The sequence below is a fragment of the Pelobates fuscus genome, chromosome 5 (assembly GCF_036172605.1).
Source record: "Pelobates fuscus isolate aPelFus1 chromosome 5, aPelFus1.pri, whole genome shotgun sequence".
NCBI classification, from domain to species: Eukaryota; Metazoa; Chordata; class Amphibia; order Anura; family Pelobatidae; genus Pelobates; species Pelobates fuscus.
In genome coordinates, this window is record NC_086321.1 from 224,481,705 (window position 1) to 224,503,336 (window position 21,632).

Here is a 21,632-nt window from a genome sequence, read left to right on the forward strand (position 1 = left end):
CGGGGTGGCGGTTGTTATTCCTGGACACCTCGTGCTTCACGGTGGCGATGTGGTGGTCCCGGCGTCGACCTTCCCCTGCGTCGACGGGGTGCGCATTGTGGCCTCTGGCCAGCATCTAGCGGTCCCAGGATCCAATCTGGTACTTGTACGGGTGGTAGTCCCAGTTCCTCCAGGAATCTGGGGACCTCGATACCCATCCGTTCTGGTGCCTTGCCGATAGGGCGAATGGGAAGCCCCATTTGTACGGAACATTGTGGTCCCTAAGGAGCGATGTAATCGGTCACAATGCTCTTCTGGCCTCCAATGTAACCGGAGATAGGTAATTAAACAGCGATATATGCGCCCCTCGATATTCCCATGTGGGCTGGGATCTGGCCGCCTTCATGATGGCATCTTTTATGGCAAATGAGTGTAAACAACATATTATATCTCTCAGGCTTTCCTCTAATGAGCGAGGTCTAAGTGCCCTGTGTGCTCTATCGTACCGGTTTTCCAGCGGGGTGTCACCGGGCATGATCAGGCGGAAAAGGGCCGTTAGTGTGGCTTCGATGCCTTCCTCGCCTTCTGTCTCCGGCATGCCGCATACCCGGATGTTGCATCGGTGCCAGTCTGGCAGTTTGGGTCTCATGGGAGCGTTCTAGCTCTTGAGCGCGGTTACCCTGCGCTGCCACCTCTGTCCGGATTACGGCCATTTAAGCCCGCAGGGCATCCTGGATAGTGGTGGTAAGTACCAGGAGGTCTGCCTTCGTGGCCATGGAGGCCGCTATATTGCGGATTTCTTCCCCGATGCCATCTAATGTAGAGGTAGAGGGAGCTCCGGGTGTGGAGGAAGTGGGCGCCATCTTGGGGCCTCCGGCCTAGTCGCGTGTTTCTGCTGGTGTTTGCAGAAATCCGTCCATCGGGCCCAGTGACTGGTTTGATTGGGATCCCCTGGGGGTCCTGGTAAGTTCACCCCTTCGATTCCGTCCAATTAGGGCTTATAGTAGTGGATTATTAGGGTTTTGTAAGGACCGGTGGAGCGGAGCTCACAGCTTAAGCTTCCATCCTGGTCGATGTCCAAGCCACGCCCCCGATTCATGTTCATGAGTCATATTATGATGAGAAATCTTTGTTAGAACATTAGATTATTATATTAACCTATATTTAATAGCTCCACATCCACTTTATTTACACCACACCATGTTGCAATAAATCTGCACCTGCAGCAAGGTGTCAGAGCACACATGGCACTATAACAACTACAGAGTACTACAGTGGTTATGGTGCTTTGAGTGTTCCTTTAATCCCTATAAATACACTAATACTAACCTTTTGGTATTATAGTTTATTATGATTCCAAATCCCCTCAATTACATTATTTTTCTGTAGTACAAGGTTCACTGCTATGTATCCTCTCTCTCTCCATGTATATATAGATTAGTGAGCAGTAACTTGACAGACTAAGATTGTGCCACAAGAAATACATATAGAATCAGACTCCATGAATCTCTCTCTCAGAGTAAAGACTTGAATAGATCATCTACTAAGACTGTATAGACACACTTTCTTAATGTGCTCCTACAGAAATGGAAGAGTTTTTTAAAACATGGATCCCGTGCCAGGACACGCTGCCAAAAAGCAGTTCTGGGAACCTCTCTATGAGACAGTTTCAAGGCTGCATGGCCTTTTATAGCAGAATAATTGCTTTTATTTACTGGCCCAAGTAAAAATGTGATGCTGTAAAAACTGTGCAATGTGTTCTTTTTCAAGGCATGCAGATGTTTTTTTTTTATTTTATTATTAGCTCCTTAAAACACTAACAATTATAGATACATACCCAGATCATCATTCTGACGTTAACCTCATCCTTGCAAAATATTGTTTTTTAAATCTCCACATATGCTTCTTTTTACTGCTAAATATCTGGCACAGTATATTACCACTTTTGCTGCCGATGCTAATGACAAGAATTCTATTCAACAATACAACAATATTGTATCAAATATTTTAAACAATATGGAAAAAATTGTTAAAAGTCATACAGACAATTCAGAAAATTACCTTTTTGTTATCTGCTATACTTTCTTTTTTGCATTGAAGATGTAAAGTAAAAAGTATCCCTTCTTTTTTTTCCCCCCAATGCCGGCTCTTCAATTTGCAGAGCATGCTAAGTATTTGCATACTTATACTTATATGTATATGTACTGTATATATATACTTTTCTGTACATTTCTCCTCGCACCATAACCACCTAACTAGAACCATTTAATTTGTTGTTGTGTAGTAACCCTTTAATAACAAAAAGGTGACCACTTCTGATAGAACTTACATTTATGTGTTAAAGGTAGAGCAGTATGTTCCAATTATTGAGATGTTGCAGGTTTAAGTTTTAACAAACTGCATTTTCTGGCTCTGTCACCAAACCATAAATATTGAGTATTTCATAAAGATAGCTTCTTACTCACATTGACTGTATTAGAATGTATTGAGGGGGACAGCTTGAGGTAAGTATATCTACCTTCTACTGAACCCCCAGCCACCATACCCCAAGTAAGGATGCACCTTAAATATCCACAGCCACTTTTATGTGATGCAATATGAAATTGTTAAAGGAACACTGTATCTGTATTACTAACGCTAGAGCCATGATGCCCCTTGACATTTAGCTCCACCCCAGATATAAAATTAAAAAAAAACTCACCTTTTCTCCAGCACCGAGTCTCCCTCAGTACTGCCGCTACCTCATCCTCAAATTTTGTCATCAAGGATGAAAGGCCAATGCTCCTCATAGAATGCAACTATTCTATATGGAGGAATCGTAGGCGCATCACGGCAGTGCTGTGCATGTGCCAATGATTCACAGACAGAGAATCATAGTATTCAGTGATTATCTATGGCTGACTATGACAACACTGCGCATGAAGTGCTATCTTGGTATGTTTTGGTATGAGACCTGGGGGGTAACATTCCCAGCTCTCATAACCAGAGGGCTTGGATACATGGCTTGAAGGTGTGTTTCCAAACCTTTTAATTATTGAAATAAAGGGTTTTGGTTGGTAGGACAGAGTGTCCAGCGCTGAGGGGCTTTAGCAACTTTATTAAGATGAAGTTGCTAAAGTGCCTGCAGTGTTCCTTTAACATAACGGCCAGGAGATCTGGTTAATCAGCAGAAGGCCTTTTAACAAATACTAATCAAAATAATATCTTGCTACATTCTGTATAACAGGGTGACTTACAGCTCCATCTCTAAACTGTGACCTGAGACACATATAACTGGAACATGGAATCCCTAAACCATCTAGATGATAAGGATGAGTACTGGGTAGTACATGAACTATGGTTCAATATGAAAGGGACAACACTTCTAAACAAAAACTTGAGTGGGGCAGGTTTGTGTTCTTATCCATTATTTGTGTTTGCCTATTGCCTTCCTGACAAGAGCCTGGTTTATGAAACTCTTGGGCTAACAGATAGCTCTTGAGACCCATTGAGAAAGTTCCCCCTTACGGGAATCCTCAGGTATATGGAATGAATATATTATCCACATGTATCATGTTATCAGTTTATTGATGTATTTCAGTTGATAAATGCTACTGCCATTTATAATATATGTAGGCTTTATGTGTAATGCTTTTCAATTCTATAAAGACAATTCTATAAAGACAATTCTATAAAGATTATGGTAATGCCTGCCTGCTTTCGTATAACTAAATAGTCTAATTTGTTTCTTTAGCTCATAACAAAACATTGAAAACAAGACAGTCCACACAGAACTAAACAAGACAGAGAGGTGTAACGTATATTACTCTGATGTATTGCATAGAACAGTTTTCACTTGTGTCTGCTTTCACTCAAACAAGTGCTACATCGGCATAAGGACTCCTCGGCCCAGATCCGTGGTGACGGTAACCCTCACCAGACACGTGAGGTGGATACGGGGGAGGAAGGGCTTAGTATGAAGGGAAGCCACCAAGCTCTACAGTACTTCCCCTGTAGAAGAAAGCTGGGGCACTAACCCTACACAGAACATCAACAAACCACTATTGGATGGAACCCCAACTCCTTTAGCCTAAATGCTAATCCCTTAGCGACCAACAAGGGCCTATATTTCCTAGCACAGGGGTAGGCAACCTACGGCACTAGTGCCATGGACGGCACTCAAGGTGTCTTTGCACGGCACTCAAGGCTGCTACAGCCAAACAGGCTCTGGCCTATCAGGAGCGCCAGTGAAACTTCAGATATCTGCTAATACGAAAAGGCGGTGAAGGACAATCCTCAATTTATGCATTGCAGATCACTTCCTCCCAACACTTGTGAATGGGAATCCACAATGTAGTAGAGCAGCCTGCAGCTGCTGTTTCAGCTCCTGTCCTTGACCTGTACCTGGCCAGCTTGGTCCCCACTGGAATCCAGGGAAGCCACCCACACTGCTAGATTTACACAGAAATGCACAATAACCCTCCCCTCATAAAATAATACTAACAGCCCACAAACAAACATATATACAATCCGCACAATGATACAAAGCAATTACAGTATGTGACAGACCCCTCTGTCCTGGAACTATGCTCTATTCCGTTGCCTTCGTCTATGTTAACCGCAGCTTAATTGGTGAACGTTGGGAGGTCGCTGTTCGTGTAACTCCCACATGGCGGTAGTCATTTTAAAGTCCCGAACGGCCAGCGGTGTTCGGCGCCCAAACTATAGAACTGAAAACGGACAGTATTTTGCACGAACACTGCTGAAGCCGCCGACCTCCCTTCTCTGCCATCCAGCACACGAACGTCGGTCTGTTCGGTACTTTCCGGCACGAATAGACACACCCCAGATAGCCATCCCATGGAGCCCGTTCGTATACCGAAAGACAATGTGAAAGACTTTGGCTCCATGGCGATTGAACTGTATGCATAGGATCTGAGCAGCATTCGGTAATAAGGTGCGCTCAGATCCCAGCTATCTGGGGATACGTTGAATGTGGGGATTCTGTTCGTGTAATGTAAAGTATTTGATTTTATTGTATTTTTATGTTCAGGTACAAAATGGAGTTTAGCCTCTATCCATGGAGATAATTGGATTACTTCCCAATTATCTCCAGGATAGAGAGGAGGGTTTATCTACATCAAAGGGGAGTGTTTATGCTTGTGCCACTGTGATTGGCTACTGTATCCACATTGTCCCAGTCTTCCATCTGGTCCCCTAGGGGAGCGTCCACCAGGTGGGAGACCTGCATAAATACCGGGCATGTAGCCCTCAATAAACCAGATCTCTGCTTAACCCTCAATACGGAGCTTGGTCTTGTACTTGGGGGTACTGGATTCGTATGATTTACTTGTTCGGCTGTTTGGCTCGTAAAAGATTTCGTATGGTTCCTGTTCGGCTAATTGGACCTGCTGTTAGCTGCTTCTTCATTCGGAAATGGAACGTCCTCAGCGGTATTAACTCCTCTTATACCAGGGTGTACCGTAACAGTATAAATAACACGAGCAGAACACGGCAGCATACACACCTCAATTTTAAAAAAATAGGACCGGCACGCTACGGGACATCTCAATCCTATATCGGCACAGTGCTGCTAAAAGGTTGCCTACCCCTGTCCTAGCACATCACACACACATAAGAAATTGCGGACTAGTGCGGGGGTGGAGGGCATGGGGGAGAGAGGCATCAACATCAATCTCCGACACCCAACTCACAAGTGTCCGGAGAAATGCCAATGGAAATGATCAACCAACCAAACATAATGATCCCCGGGTCCACTGACAATTGGTGCCCTGAACTTTCATGACCCACTAGACCAGATGAAAGGTACCCATCACAAACACACATATCACTGATAGCTGTGTAAGGGTTTGCTGAATTACACACCTAATGCCTGACAAGTGACCTGCGAGTCTCCACACTGTACCTTAACCACGAGACCTATGAGTCTAAGTTAAGTAAATACTGTGAAAGCCGCTATTAGTACTAGTTAATGATGATCTTCTGACCAGGATCCACGAGTACCACTACCAAGCCAGACACCCATTATTACCAAATATTAACACATCAACCAGATATTTGTCACACAGATAGGAGACCATGATTGTTGTCCCAACATAACCTCATACGTTAAGTTAGTAATGCATATATATTATGGACCTGCGAGTCCACCAAGTAAGTGTTAACCAGGGGCGGGCTGGGAAGGGGGGCAGGGAGGCAATTGCCCCCCAGGCCGCCCTAAACCCAGGGGCCAGGGCTGCCCACATCCACCAAAAAAAGGAAAATCTGAATCCCTTGCCTCTGGCTGAGGACTCAGATTTTTCAACTTACCTCACTCTTCTTGTAGCCTGCAGTCAGTGGAGTCGGCCGGCCTCTCCTGATGATGTCAGGAGGAGGGGGCGTGACTTTCACTGCTCTTCTCCCAGGACCGCTGGGGAGTCTGGGAGAAGAGCAGAGGAAGCCACGCCCCCTCCTCCTGACATCATCAGGAGAGGCCAGCCGACTCCACTGACTGCAGGCTACAGACTTCACTGACTGTTGCTGAATGCTGGCTGCTGCCCACCCCTCCCTGGCTTAAGGTAAGACTCAGGGAGGGGGAAATACACTTTAGTTTTTTTTTTTATTCCCCTCCTCAGCCCTGCCCCCTTCCCCCCTCCTCCGCCCTACCTCCCCCCTCTCCCCCTCCCCCCTCCTCAGCGCCTGCCCCCTCCTCAGCCCTGCCCCCTCTCTTCCCCCCACCTCAGCCCCTGCCCCCTCCTCAGCCCTTCCCCCTCTCTTCCCCCCTCCTCAGCCCTGCCCCCCTCCTCTGCCCCTGTCCCCTCCTCAGCCCTGCCCCCTCTCTTCCCCCCTCCTCAGCCCTGCCCCCCCTCCTCAGCCCCTTTTCCCCTCCTCAGCCCTGCCCCCTCTCTTCCCCCCTCCTCAGCCCTGCCCCCCCTCCTCAGCCCCTGTCCCCTCCTCGCCCCTGTCCCCTCCTCAGCCCTGCCCCCCTCCTCAGCCCCCCCCCCTCCTCAGCCCTGCCCCCCCCCCCCCTCCTCAGCCCCCCCCCCCCTCCTCAGCCCCTTCCCCCCCTCCTCAATCCCTGGCCCCCTCCTCAGCCATCCCCTGTCCCTTAGTCAGGCTCTGGTCCCTTAGTAAGGCTCTGTCCCACCCTTTCCCTGCTCCTTTTTTCCCCCTCAGCTCCTGCCCCCTTTCTCAGCCCCATGCCTCCCACTACAGCCCCATAACATCCCCACTACAGCTCCTCTTCCCCCAATTGCAACCCATATCACCCACACCACAACCCCTTTCCCAAATTGTAGCCATCAACCTACTTAAGCCCCTATCCCCACCTACATTTCCTAAACCCCCCAATTACAGTTTATACCCTCCACTACAGCCCCTGTCCCCCCACTACAGCCCTGTCCCTATACTCAGCCACTGTCTACTGGTTTTAAAAGTGTAAAGTCTGTGTGTGTGCGTGCGCCAGTATGTCTGTGTGTGCATGCAAGTATGTCTCAGTGTGTGCCAGTTTGTGTGTGTGTATGTCAGCCAGTATGCCTGTGTGTGTGTGTGTGTGTCAGTATGTCTGTCTGTCTGTCTGAGTCAGTATGCCTGTAACAGTGTGTCTTTCTGTGTGTGTCTGTGTGCCTGTCAGTGAGTGTGTGCGTGTGCCTGTCAGTGAGTTTGTGTTTTTTAGTGTGCGCCAAATCAGCAAGTGTGTGTGTGCTTGTCATTGAGTGTCTGTTTAGGTGACTGCTCCCCCCGCCCCCCCTTTCAATCACATGGGAAAGGTGTTTTTACTCTCCTCTTGGTGCAATGGGCCACTTGACTGGATTTGCCCCCCAGGCCAAAGGCTGCCAGCCCTCCCCTGGTGTTAACCGCTAAATGTGGAGACCTGAGCGTCTCCGACAAATATCAATGATACAAAAAAATATCTTGCCAACTCAATGCATTATACAACCGATGGGACCTGCATGTCCACACTATGGCTTTCATATACAGTTCCAAACATTCAATGTTAACCACAAAAAATCTTATAAAAATATATTTACAAAAAAAAAAATTAGATGGCAGATAACCAGCACTTGTTAGTTAGAAGCCGCATAAAAAAAAAAGTTAAATTATTAAAAATGTCTATTCGGGTCACTAAGATCCCATATTACTATAAGGGAGTTTTGAAACCTCCCTCTGACCCCATCTGGCATGTGGCAAGTAGGGGCACATCTGCAAAATGTTTCAAACTAGGAAATGGACATCCATTTCCGCCCAAGAAAGGGGCCTGTTAAATAACAAGGCAGGTGCATAGTCCACTTCCCCTGCCCATAGGCATTGAGATGAGGACTGTAAATTATATAATAGGGGTGGACAGATCACTGCCTGCACCCACCCATGGCCAGCAAATGTGGGCTATTTAAAAAACGAAAATGGGCAGTGGTTTAGGGCTATTATAATATAAGGGGGAAGTGGGGGGGGGGTGATAAAATTGGTGGTACGTAGGGGCCCTAATTATAATCAGGGTTGAAGGACCTATTGTCAGGAATCCCCTAGCCACATTAAAATTAAAAAACTCTACCTACCAGCTCACACTAATAAAAGTGGGGGTGTTGAAAAACCAGAAACAATATATGAAAAATAAAAAACTATTCTACCCATCAGAAGTCTTTCGTTTACCGTATATACTCGAGTATAAGATGAGTTTTTCAGCACATTTTTTGTGCTGAAAAACCCCCACTCGTCTTATACTCGAGTTATTGTCTGTATTATGGCAATTTACATTGCCATAATACAGACAAGGACCGGGGGCTGGCAGGAAGCTGTAACTTACCTTCAGAGCAGCTCCTGTCAGCTCCCTTCTCTCTTCTCCGGTGCGTGCAGCTCCCAGGTCAGCTCCCTCTGCAACTCTCGCGAGAGCCGCGGGGTCAGAGCGTTGCCACGGGTTACCGTGGCAACGCTCCGCGCGGCCGCGAGAGTTGCAGAAGGAGCTGACCTGGGAGCTGCACGCACCGGAGAAGAGAGAAGGGAGCTGACAGGAGCTGCTGTGAAGGTAAGTTACAGCTTCCTGCCAGCCCCCTCCTACAGCCCATCCACTGGACCACCAGGGAGTGAGAGCCCCCCTCCCTGGCCAGCTAACAAGAAGGGAGGGGGGACGAAAAAATAAAAAAATATTAATAAAAAATAATAATAATAAAATAAGACTTTATTATAATAAAATAAGACTTTAAAATAAGACTTATTGGGAAATGTTTGGGTGGTTTTTTTTTTCTCCCTAGCCTGAGCAAATAGTTCTCCCCAGGCCTGAGCAAATCACCTTTGCTTCTATATCCTTAGTCTCCCCTCATAGCATCACACTCCGGTATGCAGGTATACACAAACAACCACACAAGTTATTGTCCAGTTGTTTTATTTGATTTTTAGCGCAATATTGCCAGGCACAAAGTTTGTCTAGACTTATGTTTACACCGCAATGTCTTTGTTCCATTTGTTTATAGTAATTACTGTTTTTTTTGAGAGATGGATAACTTGGATTTTATTTTTTTCCCCCTCTGACCCTGTTAGTGATTTTTAATTTTAACCCTTCGAGTGCTGGGTGTAAGTTGGGCACATCTGTGGCACTCAAGTGTTAACTCTAGTTCCCCCTAACCTTAAGATTAGACTGTTGCTTATGCATGATGTACATTATCGTCTCATGACTGGAGTTTTCCTTTGTTTTATAGTACCTGTATTCCTTGTATTTTTCAAAAGCTATTTTGTAAAGAGATGTATTTCTCCATTGAAAATAAACAATAAACTGAACAATCAAAATAATAATAATTTAATAATAATAAAAAAATGCCCACCCCGCCACCAATGCTCTGCATCACACACACACTGTACTGCATTCATTATATACACACTGCATTCATACACACACTGCATTCATTATACACACACACTGTAAATACATATTCAATTAATATAATTTTTTTAGGATCTAATTTTATTTAGAAATTTACCAGTAGCTGCTGCATTTCCCACCCTAGTCTTATACTCGAGTCAATACGTTTTCCCAGTTTTTTGGGGTAAAATTAGGGGCCTCGGCTTATATTCGGGTCGGCTTATACTCGAGTATATACGGTAACTTCTCATCTCTTCAGCCGCCAAAATAACTCATTAAAATCCATAATTACCAACACAACTAATGAAAATAAAAAAATATATGAAAAATTACTAGATTTGCAATAAAAGACAAAAAAAAAAAACTAAATGTGATGTAATAAAAATACTTTAACCTGGGGGCGGAGCTTGAACTCGGAGCTGAGCGGACGTGCGCTGCATGAGCTCCCGCTCGAGGGTCTAGCCTTTTGGGGAATAACCCCGGGAATTTCCAAGCGACTGACGCCAGACTAGGCTAAAATTAACCGGGGACACTAAGACGCCACGGCAGATACCTATCCCGAAGGCCCACGGCACCGAAAACCGCGGCTACACGTTGGGGCCTGCAGACGGCTAGGAGAGGGAGGGGCGGCCGACTTCCCTGCCGACCGGCACGTCCAGCAGACCCACACTGTTCCTGCCCCCCCCTGGACCGGTGGGGGTCATCCCGGTCCCCGCTGGCCAGAAAACCGGAGCCTATCTGGGAACTAAAACAAACACCCAAGATGGCGGCCCAGCATCAACCCACAGCAAAGGGCACAAGCAACAAGCAAGCACCAGGGCCCCTGGAGGCTTTTGATCAGCGGTGCCAGAGCTTCTGGACGATCCTCTGCACCCAGGGCCTAACCCGAAGACAAGCGGTGAAAACGGTGGCCACATGGCTTCGCCCGGTAACCCGGCGCCGCTGCTATGGGCCCCTACCTCGAATCCCCAAAAATGCCGCCCAGCACAACAGGCACCAGCGACCACCGAGACTGGCGGGGGAACCGCATGGCATGGGTGCCGACATTCAATACCAGACACACAGGAGATGGAGCGTCAAGCAAACCCAACAAACATATATACCGTATGGCACCAGAACCTGGGACCAGCAAGGCGTACCTCCACACTCTGCAGCTTCTACAACTAACAGAAGCATGACATGGAGGTCCACCCCACGGATTAGCGATGGAGGGACATTCAGGCAGCGGAACACCCTGGAAGAGGTGCAACTCGCAGCCCCAAAGAAACATCGGCTCAATGACCCAGCATGGAACTTCCCCACAACGGGAATTGGCTAAGGGACCCACGAACTTCCGCGGCAACACAACAGAACCAACAGCATACAAAAATCAAAATGACTTTCGTTCTGTGTCCGTGATTACTAAAAATGTGTTTATACCACTCTCCCATACATTATGTTGCTTCGACCACCCTGACAACCCACACTACCCTCTGCCAACACTCTTTCTACACACCCAGTGGCTATAACAACCTGACATAGGCACAGCTCTGACCCCAAAACCTCATTCATAACATACCTGACAAAACAGAGCTAACACCTAATGTCCACAGTGAAATATTCCTGATAACATGACACAACCACATAAGCCTGTATAAACCAGAAACTCACTTTTAATACTGGCAGTTACTATGTGTAATTCCGCTTGCTTGCATGCAAATTTTACTTTTCTTGCTAACGCTGTACTGACCCAAGCCTGACCACATTATAAAATTGAGCTTCTTAGCCCGTGAAACTCAGATACTAGCATATATCGCATATTTAAGCTAAGATTGATCTATTCAGCATGTTTAGCCAGATACAGCTAATCACTAGCATCTATTACATAGTAACATCAGCTTGAACAACTAGCCTGCAATGTTCTATATTACCATTATAACCTGTATTACACTAATTAAGTTTTTTACTCTTATTAACAGTCAGCCTAGAGATAACTCGATGTTAAACGTTAAAAATTTAAAATTGTGCAAAGTTTTTCCATGCCTAATTGATGTAAACCTTTGTTCAACTCTGCATACCCTGACTATTGTGGCACGGTGTGCTATATGTGAATTTCCATGCACAAATAAAATAAAGAATTTAAAATGTAAAAATACTTTAACTTGCCCCACAATGGCTTTGTGCAGACTAAGCTCTCATTTAATACTGTAAAAAATATGTCCTACATAAAGGCTCTGTTAGCTGCTCTTCATCCACTAAATCTGCCTGGATCTTAGATATGTACCCAGTTATATGTGCCCAGCAATTCTCCTCCAAAATTTGGACTCTGAATCTGCCCCTATGTAGTATAACAAAGGGGGTCACTGAAATCAAATGGACAATTTTGCAATATATTTACTATATCTAAAATAGAAGAACCTATAAAAAAAAACAGTGAAATATATTATTTTAATAGCCACATAATTGGTATTAATACAACTCCCACGTTAATGCAAGCTCTTCAAAGTGTTATTTTCAAATAGCAAAAAAATACATGTTTTACCTGTGCCAAAGCTTTCCTCTCCACAAAGGGAACACCGGCCAGAGTCCATTAGATTTGCAAAAAATTTCCAACCAGTTGGTGTTTCATAAACAGGAACTTTCATAAATTTTGCTACTCTGCAATACAAAAGGAATGCAAGGCATTAGTTAAATATCATTCACACTGCAGATCCCTGTTGTTGTGCAGAAGCATTGTACTCAAAGAGTGGAGGTCTCAAAGTCAATCAGCATATGCCATCATTATAAAAGTTTCCCTACGTAACGTAACGCATAATGCCAGGACTGGTTGGAGCCTGCAGTGCAGGATACACTGCTTCTCACCTGGCCAACCTTTTCAAACACACTAGGTAAGGGTCCAGAAGTCTGACATACCTTTCTATTGCCAGTCAATCTGAAGTATTTAAGAGGCAAGAAATGGCCCATGGGGTAGTGCGTTGACACCCCTGTGCTTGAATAGCTGAAGAATAACAATCAAAACTACACATTCATATTACTTTAGTAAGTTTCAACCTTTTACACATCCCTGTTATTGGGATATGACTTCCAAATGAAACCATTTCTAATAATAAAAAAAAAAAGGTATGTATTAAATGTATAGCTTTGGGTGTCCTGCCATTTTTTTTAATATGTAAGCATAAATATTTTTTTTAATAGCATAACCATTTAAGGGAATATATTCCACAATTCTCTTACTTTAAAGAATCCTCGTCTTCTTATCTGCATAAAATCCAATTTACTCAATTGCCATATTGGATGTCTCTTAGTCCTACCTACAGTTCTGTAGGAGTGCCATTTAGAGTTCATGCAATGAACTGGTATCAATGGCAACTCTAAGTTTTCCTTACTTGCTAGGACTGACAGTTTGTGGGGACAGCTGCGTTGGTGGGCTTTTAGTGGAGACAGAAGGAATCTATCACTGATGGGTAGGAAAGGAGACACCAAGATAGAAGAAACAGCTGAAGAAAGAAAATGACATCTACGTGACAATGTTAAGAATTGCCTGTGATTGTCTGTATGCATTACTTATTAACAGGGTGGATTTGATTTAAGTCAAGTCCATTTAAACCACAATTGAAATCACTAAAACACTAATTCACCACTGAAATCAGTAAGACTTGATATTAAAGGGACACTAGAGTCACAAAAACAACTTTAGGTGAATGAAGCAGTTTTGAGTATAGGTCACGCACCTGCAGTCTCACTGCTCAATTAATTGCCATTTAGGAGTTAAATCACTTTGTTTCTGTTTATGCAGCCCTAGCCACACCTCCCCTGGCTGTGACTGACACAGCCTGTATGAAAAAAAAATGGTTTCATTTTCAACTAGATGTAACTTACTTTAAAATGTGTATCTCCTGTTCTGTAAATTGAACTTTAACTACACACAGGAGGCTCCTGCAGGGTCTAGCAAGCTACTAACAGAGCAGGAGATAGGAAATTCTAAATTAAACAGAATGTGCAATAATCGAAGTTTAAACATCAGATGTTACTTTACAGGAAGAATTTAGGAAGGCTGTGCAAGTCACATGCAGGGAGATGTCACTAGGGCAGCATAAACAAAGTAATTTAACTCCTAAATGAAAATAGAGCAGTGAGACTGCAGGGGCATGATCTATGCACTACAATTGCGTCATTAAGCTATAGTTGTTCTGGTGACTTTATTGCCCTATTAATCATGGTTTAAATCACTTTATTAAAATTCAATTTAAATAAAATCATGCCTGATTTTGTTTAATCATTTTTATCCACCGTGCTAATTTATGAGTTAACACACCATAACAAGAGAAATTAGGTGGATGTTAGCAGGCTACCTATCTAATCACAAGAAGTGTCAGGTGTAATCATCCTGATTGAGTCTAGTATAGCCTTAAAAATATGATTATGGGAGGGCATGGTCTCGACTGCTGGCTTAATACATATTGCATAAGATCCTGCTGTGTATTTTTCTCTTAGAGGTAAAAGGCCACCAGTGAAATGAGGGAAGGAATCCCCCAAGAGGCTCCAAGGAGCATAACCCAGAGCCAGGCATATAGACTCTGAGCAATGAGTGAGAGTCTTAAGGGACTCAGTGGGAAAATTCTTGTCCTTTATATAAACAGTCTTCACTATTAATGTTTTTTCATATTCCTTTTCTTTGAGGTATATCCCATCTAAAGAAGCCATATTGCTGCTAAATATATTTTTATGTTCACTAATATACTAAGCGAAACACTGTTCTTGTTTTCACAGTTGTAACTTTATATTGCACATTTTACAAAAATTGTTCACTAAGCACTAAGCACTTTGATTTGTTTTTTACAGAATAACACATTTGGATTGATTACACTGTCTTTAAAAAATTGATGTTTTTGGTTGCATGAGCACTGTGTATCAACAATTGGATTTGTTATGTGAAAAAGTTGGGACATTTATGAAAAGTGAATGTTCTTCAATCACTTGTAATTTTAAGCACTACACTATTATCTTATATTTATTTGTTTGTTTTAGAGTGTTTTTTTGAGGTTGACACCAAATAGGGGTTAGTGGCTCATAAGTGTAAGAAATATTTGACATATTTTATCACTGTCTAAGCGCCTTCTATATATTTCTATATCAATTCACATTTATCAAGACCTCTGCCCAACCACCCTACAATGCAGAAAGAAATGGAAGCCAATAGCAGAGGTTCTGTGTGCCAAGCGAGTCCAATTCACATAGGGATACCCATTCAAACACCTTGAAAAACAAGGGCCTTACTGCTCAGCACCAATCCACGCCATTCTCTCTGAAGTTTCGGGATAGAAGTCCTGGAAGACACACCACTACCACCTTTTACTGACTAACTATATACAGAGTATCCACCTAGATATGTTACCAATATCAGTAAACCCATTACACAGACTATAAATGGTCCTCATACATATTTAGCAACGAAAGGAAAGAGGTTTATAATGAACACTAAATATTTTCAAAGTATGTACAGCACACTTAAAATATTATGTTATATACTTAGCACATATTTACTATCTGTTTGTTGGTGGTGGTGGGGAGGGCTTTAGTTCTTCTTGGTTAATAGACTACTTTAGTTCAGAGCAGGAGAAGTTCAACTCCCCACATTACTCTAGCACGTGGTAAAACCAGAATATTACCTGTTTATTAGTTCAAGTTTGTTTATTTGATTATCTTTTTATAATCTTTTTACCCTCCATTGCCTTCTGCCCTTGATCCCCTTATGTTGTTCTACCCAATGCCATGGGGGGATGGAGCTCTGGAGGAAAACAATGTGCACATATTGGTTGATTATGGGCATACACTGTTCGAACAAAAACCCACCTAGACCTAACAAAATAATTCTACCACGATCCACACCATGGTTAAAGAGGTCGGTAAAATGGACATACTACTAGCTAGACCTCTGCAGCCCAGAGCTGAATATAAACCAATAATGTCCAGAAATACTAAGGGGAAAGGGCTAACCACACAGCCAAAAGACATAAACAAAGTATTTAAGGCTTGCTATTCATGAATTTACGATCACTCGCCTGACCACACTGATAATAATGAAACAGAGAAAATAAGAAAAATATACAGATGTTTCTAGGAACTCTTAATTTACCAATATTAACAGGGTCAACCATGGAGGAACAAAGAATAAATTAATCAGGCTATATCGGACCCAAAAGCCAACAAATCCCTAATGGATTTGAGGGCATCAGGGAAGAGCAAACACCTTACCTGGAACAATTCTTTACTGATTTTTTTTTTTTATATTCTTTATTTTTGTCGTGCTTGAGCAGTACAATAAAATATATGTTATACACAACAAGATTCAGAGTGAGGTTACTTGTACAAGGGAGTGTGTATACGATTATCAGCACTTTTTAAAGAAATAGAACAATAAGAGAAACGTACATTGAATCAGTCGATAAGACAGATGTTTAAGCGATATGTTCTAAGCTTGCTCATCGTAAGGTTAACAGTAAGAAAGCATGAGATAACAATTTGCTGATCTAGGCTAGTCCCCTGGTGGTCCCCTATAGTTAACTTGTATACACAGAGGTGTGATGTGAGGAACTCAAGAGACACATGTATGTTCATAAGGGGTAAGCGTGAATGGATAGGATAAGTGAGTAACTGACTGCTTTTGAGGGAATGATCAAAAAGTAAAAGTTAAGTAGGCAGACTGAGCTTGCGTTTGTCCAGTGTGGAGCACAATGATGCAGTAAAGTCCCTTGGGTTCCCCAGGGACGGGTCCCTTCTCTAGCCGGGTCGGCTATGGGAAAATCGATTCCCCCGATCTCCATGAGGTGCCATGTGACTCGTTCGATCTCCCGGTCGCAGAACTCGTCCGTAAGCACATCCTGGCTGGTTCACCCGATGCCTCGTTGGGGCTGTGCTCTTCCCTGCTGAAGATGCCCGTGGGTCCACCCCTGGGTGCTGTAAGTGAGCGGGAGTGGGAGGATGCGGTTAGTACCTTGGTGCCCCTGTGGGGTCGTCTCTGTGGCTGTGGGTGGCCGTAGCGGGCCTGTGCTTGATTTCCGCGGTGTCTGTCGCATTGTCGGGCCGCATGCCTTTGCGGGTGTATTCTGCCGTCCTTCGTCCACTCATGGGCCGCTTTACCGGTTCACCAAGGGGACTTGGAGGTGGTAAGTTGCTTGGGGTCTTGTGTAGTGAGTTGAAGAGTGCCTTTGTAGCTAATATTCAATTTTTCGTAGGGAGCTCCAGCGAGGCACGTCTTCCCTCCATGACAGTCAGGCCCCGCCCCCCCCTACTTTACTGATTTTGTTCAAGGGGATACCCCTGTTATGGAGATAACTTTGGCCAACATTGTCCTACTACCTAAACTGGACTGAGACAATTTGGCAGTAGACAATTACAAGCCAATTTCACCTATTAATTTTGATTTAAAGAAACTAGGTTTTTAACCTCCATAACTCAGGCCTTTTTTTATATCAAATTGTCAGTTATATAAAAACACAAGATGAAACATAGACCTCATGTGGAAACTAATGAACTCCTTGATGCGTTCTATAGTCCTATCTTTGAACATCGAGAAGGCATTCAACAGAGTAGAATGGCCACAATTATTTGAGGTGCTGGGATGCATAGGTTTTCCATAGCCCTTCTTTGCAGCAACTTGGGCACTATATACAGATCTATACAGAGCACAAGTAGTGATATTGAGGTCTTCTAATAATCCTTTTTAACTATGCAATAGAACCTGACAGCGTTGCCTCTTGTCACTTCTGTCACCTCTGCTGTTTGCTATCTCCTTGGAGCCCTGCATTCGGGAATACCCAAGTATTCGGTGAAGGGGGTAAAAATAGCTACCGAACACTATAAGATATCTGCATACAAAAGAAACAAATCTGAAAGCCTCACGACAGCAGTTGGCCTCTGTTCTGCAAACATTTAGCAATATATCAGAGTTTATAGTTAATATGGATAAATCAATTGCGAATTGCTAAAGAGTACGTTAAGTACCTAGGCTATAACATCACATCTGACAAATTATTCGCTCAAAATTAAACACCTTTAATACAAACTTTAATTGGGTATTTGGAAAACTGGTTAGACAAACCCATTTTCTCTAGAATTGTATTTCTTTTTCAGCCTCTCCTGATAAAGATAACAAAAAACATTGAATGCACTTACAATAAATCGGCACATTCATATGGCAGAACAGACATTATATAATAGCCAGAGGTTTACTTTATAGATCCAGATCAGTAGGAGGGCTGTGACTACCCAATCTGCACTTATATTTATTAGCAGCACATCTTGCCAAGATAGTAACATGGCATTAACCTCCAGACAGCAGAAGGAGGGACGACTCACTCCATATGGATCAGTATCTGTCACAGTTCTTAATCTAGGTCCCAATGGAAGGCAGACCTCTACTACAAACATCATGTCTGGCTATATTAAATTCAATTTAGATTTTGGATGATTGCTGAACTAAATATGAATTAGTCCTGCCCCTTTCACCATGACTCCCCTATTAAGGACCATCTCCATTCCACCAGGGATGAGAGAAGGACATTTTGAAGGAATAGAATACTCAGGGTTGCAGAGATTTACACATCTATTCCGTGACAACAAATTAATTACATCTGATAAGTTTCAACTATAACAAGCACATGCTAGAAATGCTAACATGCAAATGGGTCATTGTTTCATACTTGGGTACATGTGAGAAAATGATCTGATCTGGCAAACACTAGACAGAATATTCAGGCACAATGTGGAAATGTCCTGACACTAGATTGGAATTGCATGTATTTGGAGAATACAATATCATTGATGAATAAAGGGGTCAATACAAAATAACAATAATATAGGCCATGAGAGAACGGAAAGAAATGGATAAGTTTATTGTATGCTTAGAACCTAAAAAAGACAGAAATGCACCAAGCAAAAGGGCTGTGTACACCAAGACTGGAGTAATTCTCCCAAAAAGGTCATCAAAAGCATGTCTGCTCTGGACAGTACTTACTATATAAAGATATTTAAATTGAAGTCATAAAATAACCTATCAAACTTGCTCACTTCCTAGAAAGTTGAAGTCATTCCTGTGTTGCCAAAAGTATTCTCAGCTTGCATGACCCATAACAACATGTCTAGGTTCCATACATCCACCATTACCATAATCTAAAAACCGCATCTTGAACAATGCCTGTAATAGCAGGAGAGTGGAACTACAAGCAATAGAAATATGTATGTTAAACGTGTGTAACATCTGACAATAGAATGAATCATTCTGAATTTAGATGTGTTAAATTTACCACTAAGGCTGGGTGCTACAAATTTGTCTTTTCAAATCCCTGAATAGTTTGCTTTTAGCCTGGTAAAGAAGCAGAAAATCCAGATCCAATATCTCAATGTGGGTAGATGGTTGAAGGTCATAGACACTAATGATTGTTAGCTCCTGGAGAGTCTTTCACTTAATTATTAGATTTGCTCAGCTGGAATGGAGACAATTTCATATTGGATAATCAAATACCACAAATATATTGAATGGAAAACTTAAGGACAAAAGAACTTTAATAAAGTCCAATATTAAATTACATACCTGAAAGTATTTATGATGTAACGATTGCCATGTGAATTATGTTTCCCCAATTCTGTTCAACAATAAAAAGTCTAAATTGAATAATTACCTGTATGCTTTTGATCTGGTCAAAATCAGAGTGCAGAGAGCAACCAAAGTATGAGCAATAACATAGATATAAAAGCTTTTTGTAATTCAGGGCCCCCAACCGTCGCCCAGGGGTGGGGTCGGGGGGAGGTCAATGGGCCCCCCCTTATTATTATTTAGGGCCCCCCACTCGCTGCTCATGGGTGGGGGTCAGGAGGGGAGGACAATAGGTCCCCCCTTATTGTCATTTAGGGCGCCCACCTGCCACTTAGGGGTGGGCTCTGAGGAGGAGGAAAATAGGTCCCCCTCTTATTCTAGTTTAGGGCACCCACCTGCCGCTCAGGCGTGGGGGTCAGGGGGTTGACAATAGGTCCCCCCCTTATTGTTATTTAGGGCCCCACCCGCCGCCCGCTCAGTGGTGGGGCCCGGGGGGAGGACATTAGGTCTCCCCCCCTTATGGTTATTAAGGGACCCCACCCGCTGCTCAGGGGTGGGGGCTGCAGGGGAGGACAATAGGCCCACCCTCCTTTTTGTAAATTAGAGCCCTCACCCGCCACTCAGGGGTGGGGGCCAGAGGGGAGGACATTAGGTTTCCTCCCCTTATTGTTATTTAGGGCCCCACCCACTGCACAGGGGTGGGGCCTATGGGGGGAGGACAATACGTCCCCCCCTTATTGTTATTTAGGGCTCCCACCCGCCACTCATGGGTGTGGGCCCGGGTTAGTTGATAGGTCCCCCTCCATTGTCATTTAGGGTCCCCACCTGCCGCTCGGGGGGGGGGGGGCAATAGGTCCCCCATTCAGTCTAATAGCCCCCACTCGCGTGGCATGGGTGGGGACTCGGGAGGGGGGATACTAGGGTTTGTTTTTTTGTTTAACAGTGAGCAGCCACAGGCACGATATAGTGAGTAGGGGCAGATTTTTTTTTTTTACTAATACTAAGTAATCTTTACTTAGTATTAGTAAATTTAGCTGAAAGACCAATTTAGGTAATTCAGCCTTTTGGTAGATAGCTGACTGATACCGTGGGAATTAGGGAGCTATCTACTAAGATGCTGCAAGATTCAGCCGCGGCACAAATCAGATCGGAGTTTCATTCATTTGAATGACATTCCGATATGAACAAAGTCCCGAATTGCGTCCTAACATGAATGAACAAACTGTTCTCATTCTGTTAAGACGCAATTCGGTAGCTTCGCTGGCATTCTGTCTAACAGCACAAATAGATTGTAAAATCTTTTGAGCAGGCTACTCATCAACCTACTGTTCCTGTAACAATTTGTAATTGTCTTATTTATTTTATTTTATTTTTTCAAATATTGTAAGCACTGCAGAATAATTTGGCACTATTATTGGCATTTATTATAAATGTCAATAATAATAATAATAATAATAAACATTCTTAAACAATCGAGCAAACAATTGCATGGTTTTACATAAAATCAGGGAAATTCCAATATGAGAATTTTTTTTCCATGATATTATCATGTTAATATTGCCATAGAAGGGATTCACATTGGACATTATGTAGTATAAATAACACATATTAATTCCATACCAACAGCTGGATGTATAGGTTGAAAATTAGAGATTTGCATCACTGACCTTTTAAGTATTGTTTAGCTGGAATTCTCACCAACCAATAATATTTTATTCTGGAATTAATCAGCCAATGGCTAGCTTCAAAATATGGGATATACAAATCAACAGCTGTGAGAGGGCTAAAGCTGGCCACCCTTGGGGCAAATGATGCACGGAATGTGATGTAAGGCTAAATGCTGCTAGATTTAGTGATATATTTAGACATCCCAGGATACAAATATTTACAGTACGTGCTTATTGTGCCCCTTCCAACCTCTAGGTGTCAGCTGCGCAAATGAACATGATAAATGGCATGTGGAACTAAATGCCAGCAATTACATCCAGATTATCTGTCATGGCACCTCTGCATATCCAAAACGGGCACTATTACAGCACTAGCAATAGGAGTACAGTGCTGGAACCAAGCAAGCAGGTTCACAAATCAGACTAAACAAGAAAAATATATTGCATGAACACACTGTTATTCACATTAGTTCATGTATATGTAAATAGTCAGCAATGATTCAGGGAGAACTGTAATACATATGTATTTAACCCATTAAGGACACATGGCATGTGTGACATGTCATGATTCCCTTTTATT

The 21,632-nt window shown here is 43.2% G+C and overlaps 1 protein-coding gene across 1 annotated transcript in view; it reads right to left on the bottom strand.

The window, feature by feature from the left end:
- PGM5 (phosphoglucomutase 5) overlaps positions 1-21,632 on the bottom strand; it is a 180,468-nt gene that overhangs the window by 72,036 nt on the left and 86,800 nt on the right. Inside the window, exon 7 of the mRNA XM_063455074.1 lies at positions 12,333-12,448. Within this exon, the coding sequence (XP_063311144.1) occupies positions 12,333-12,448 (116 nt within the window). The remainder of the gene's footprint in view (positions 1-12,332; positions 12,449-21,632) is intronic.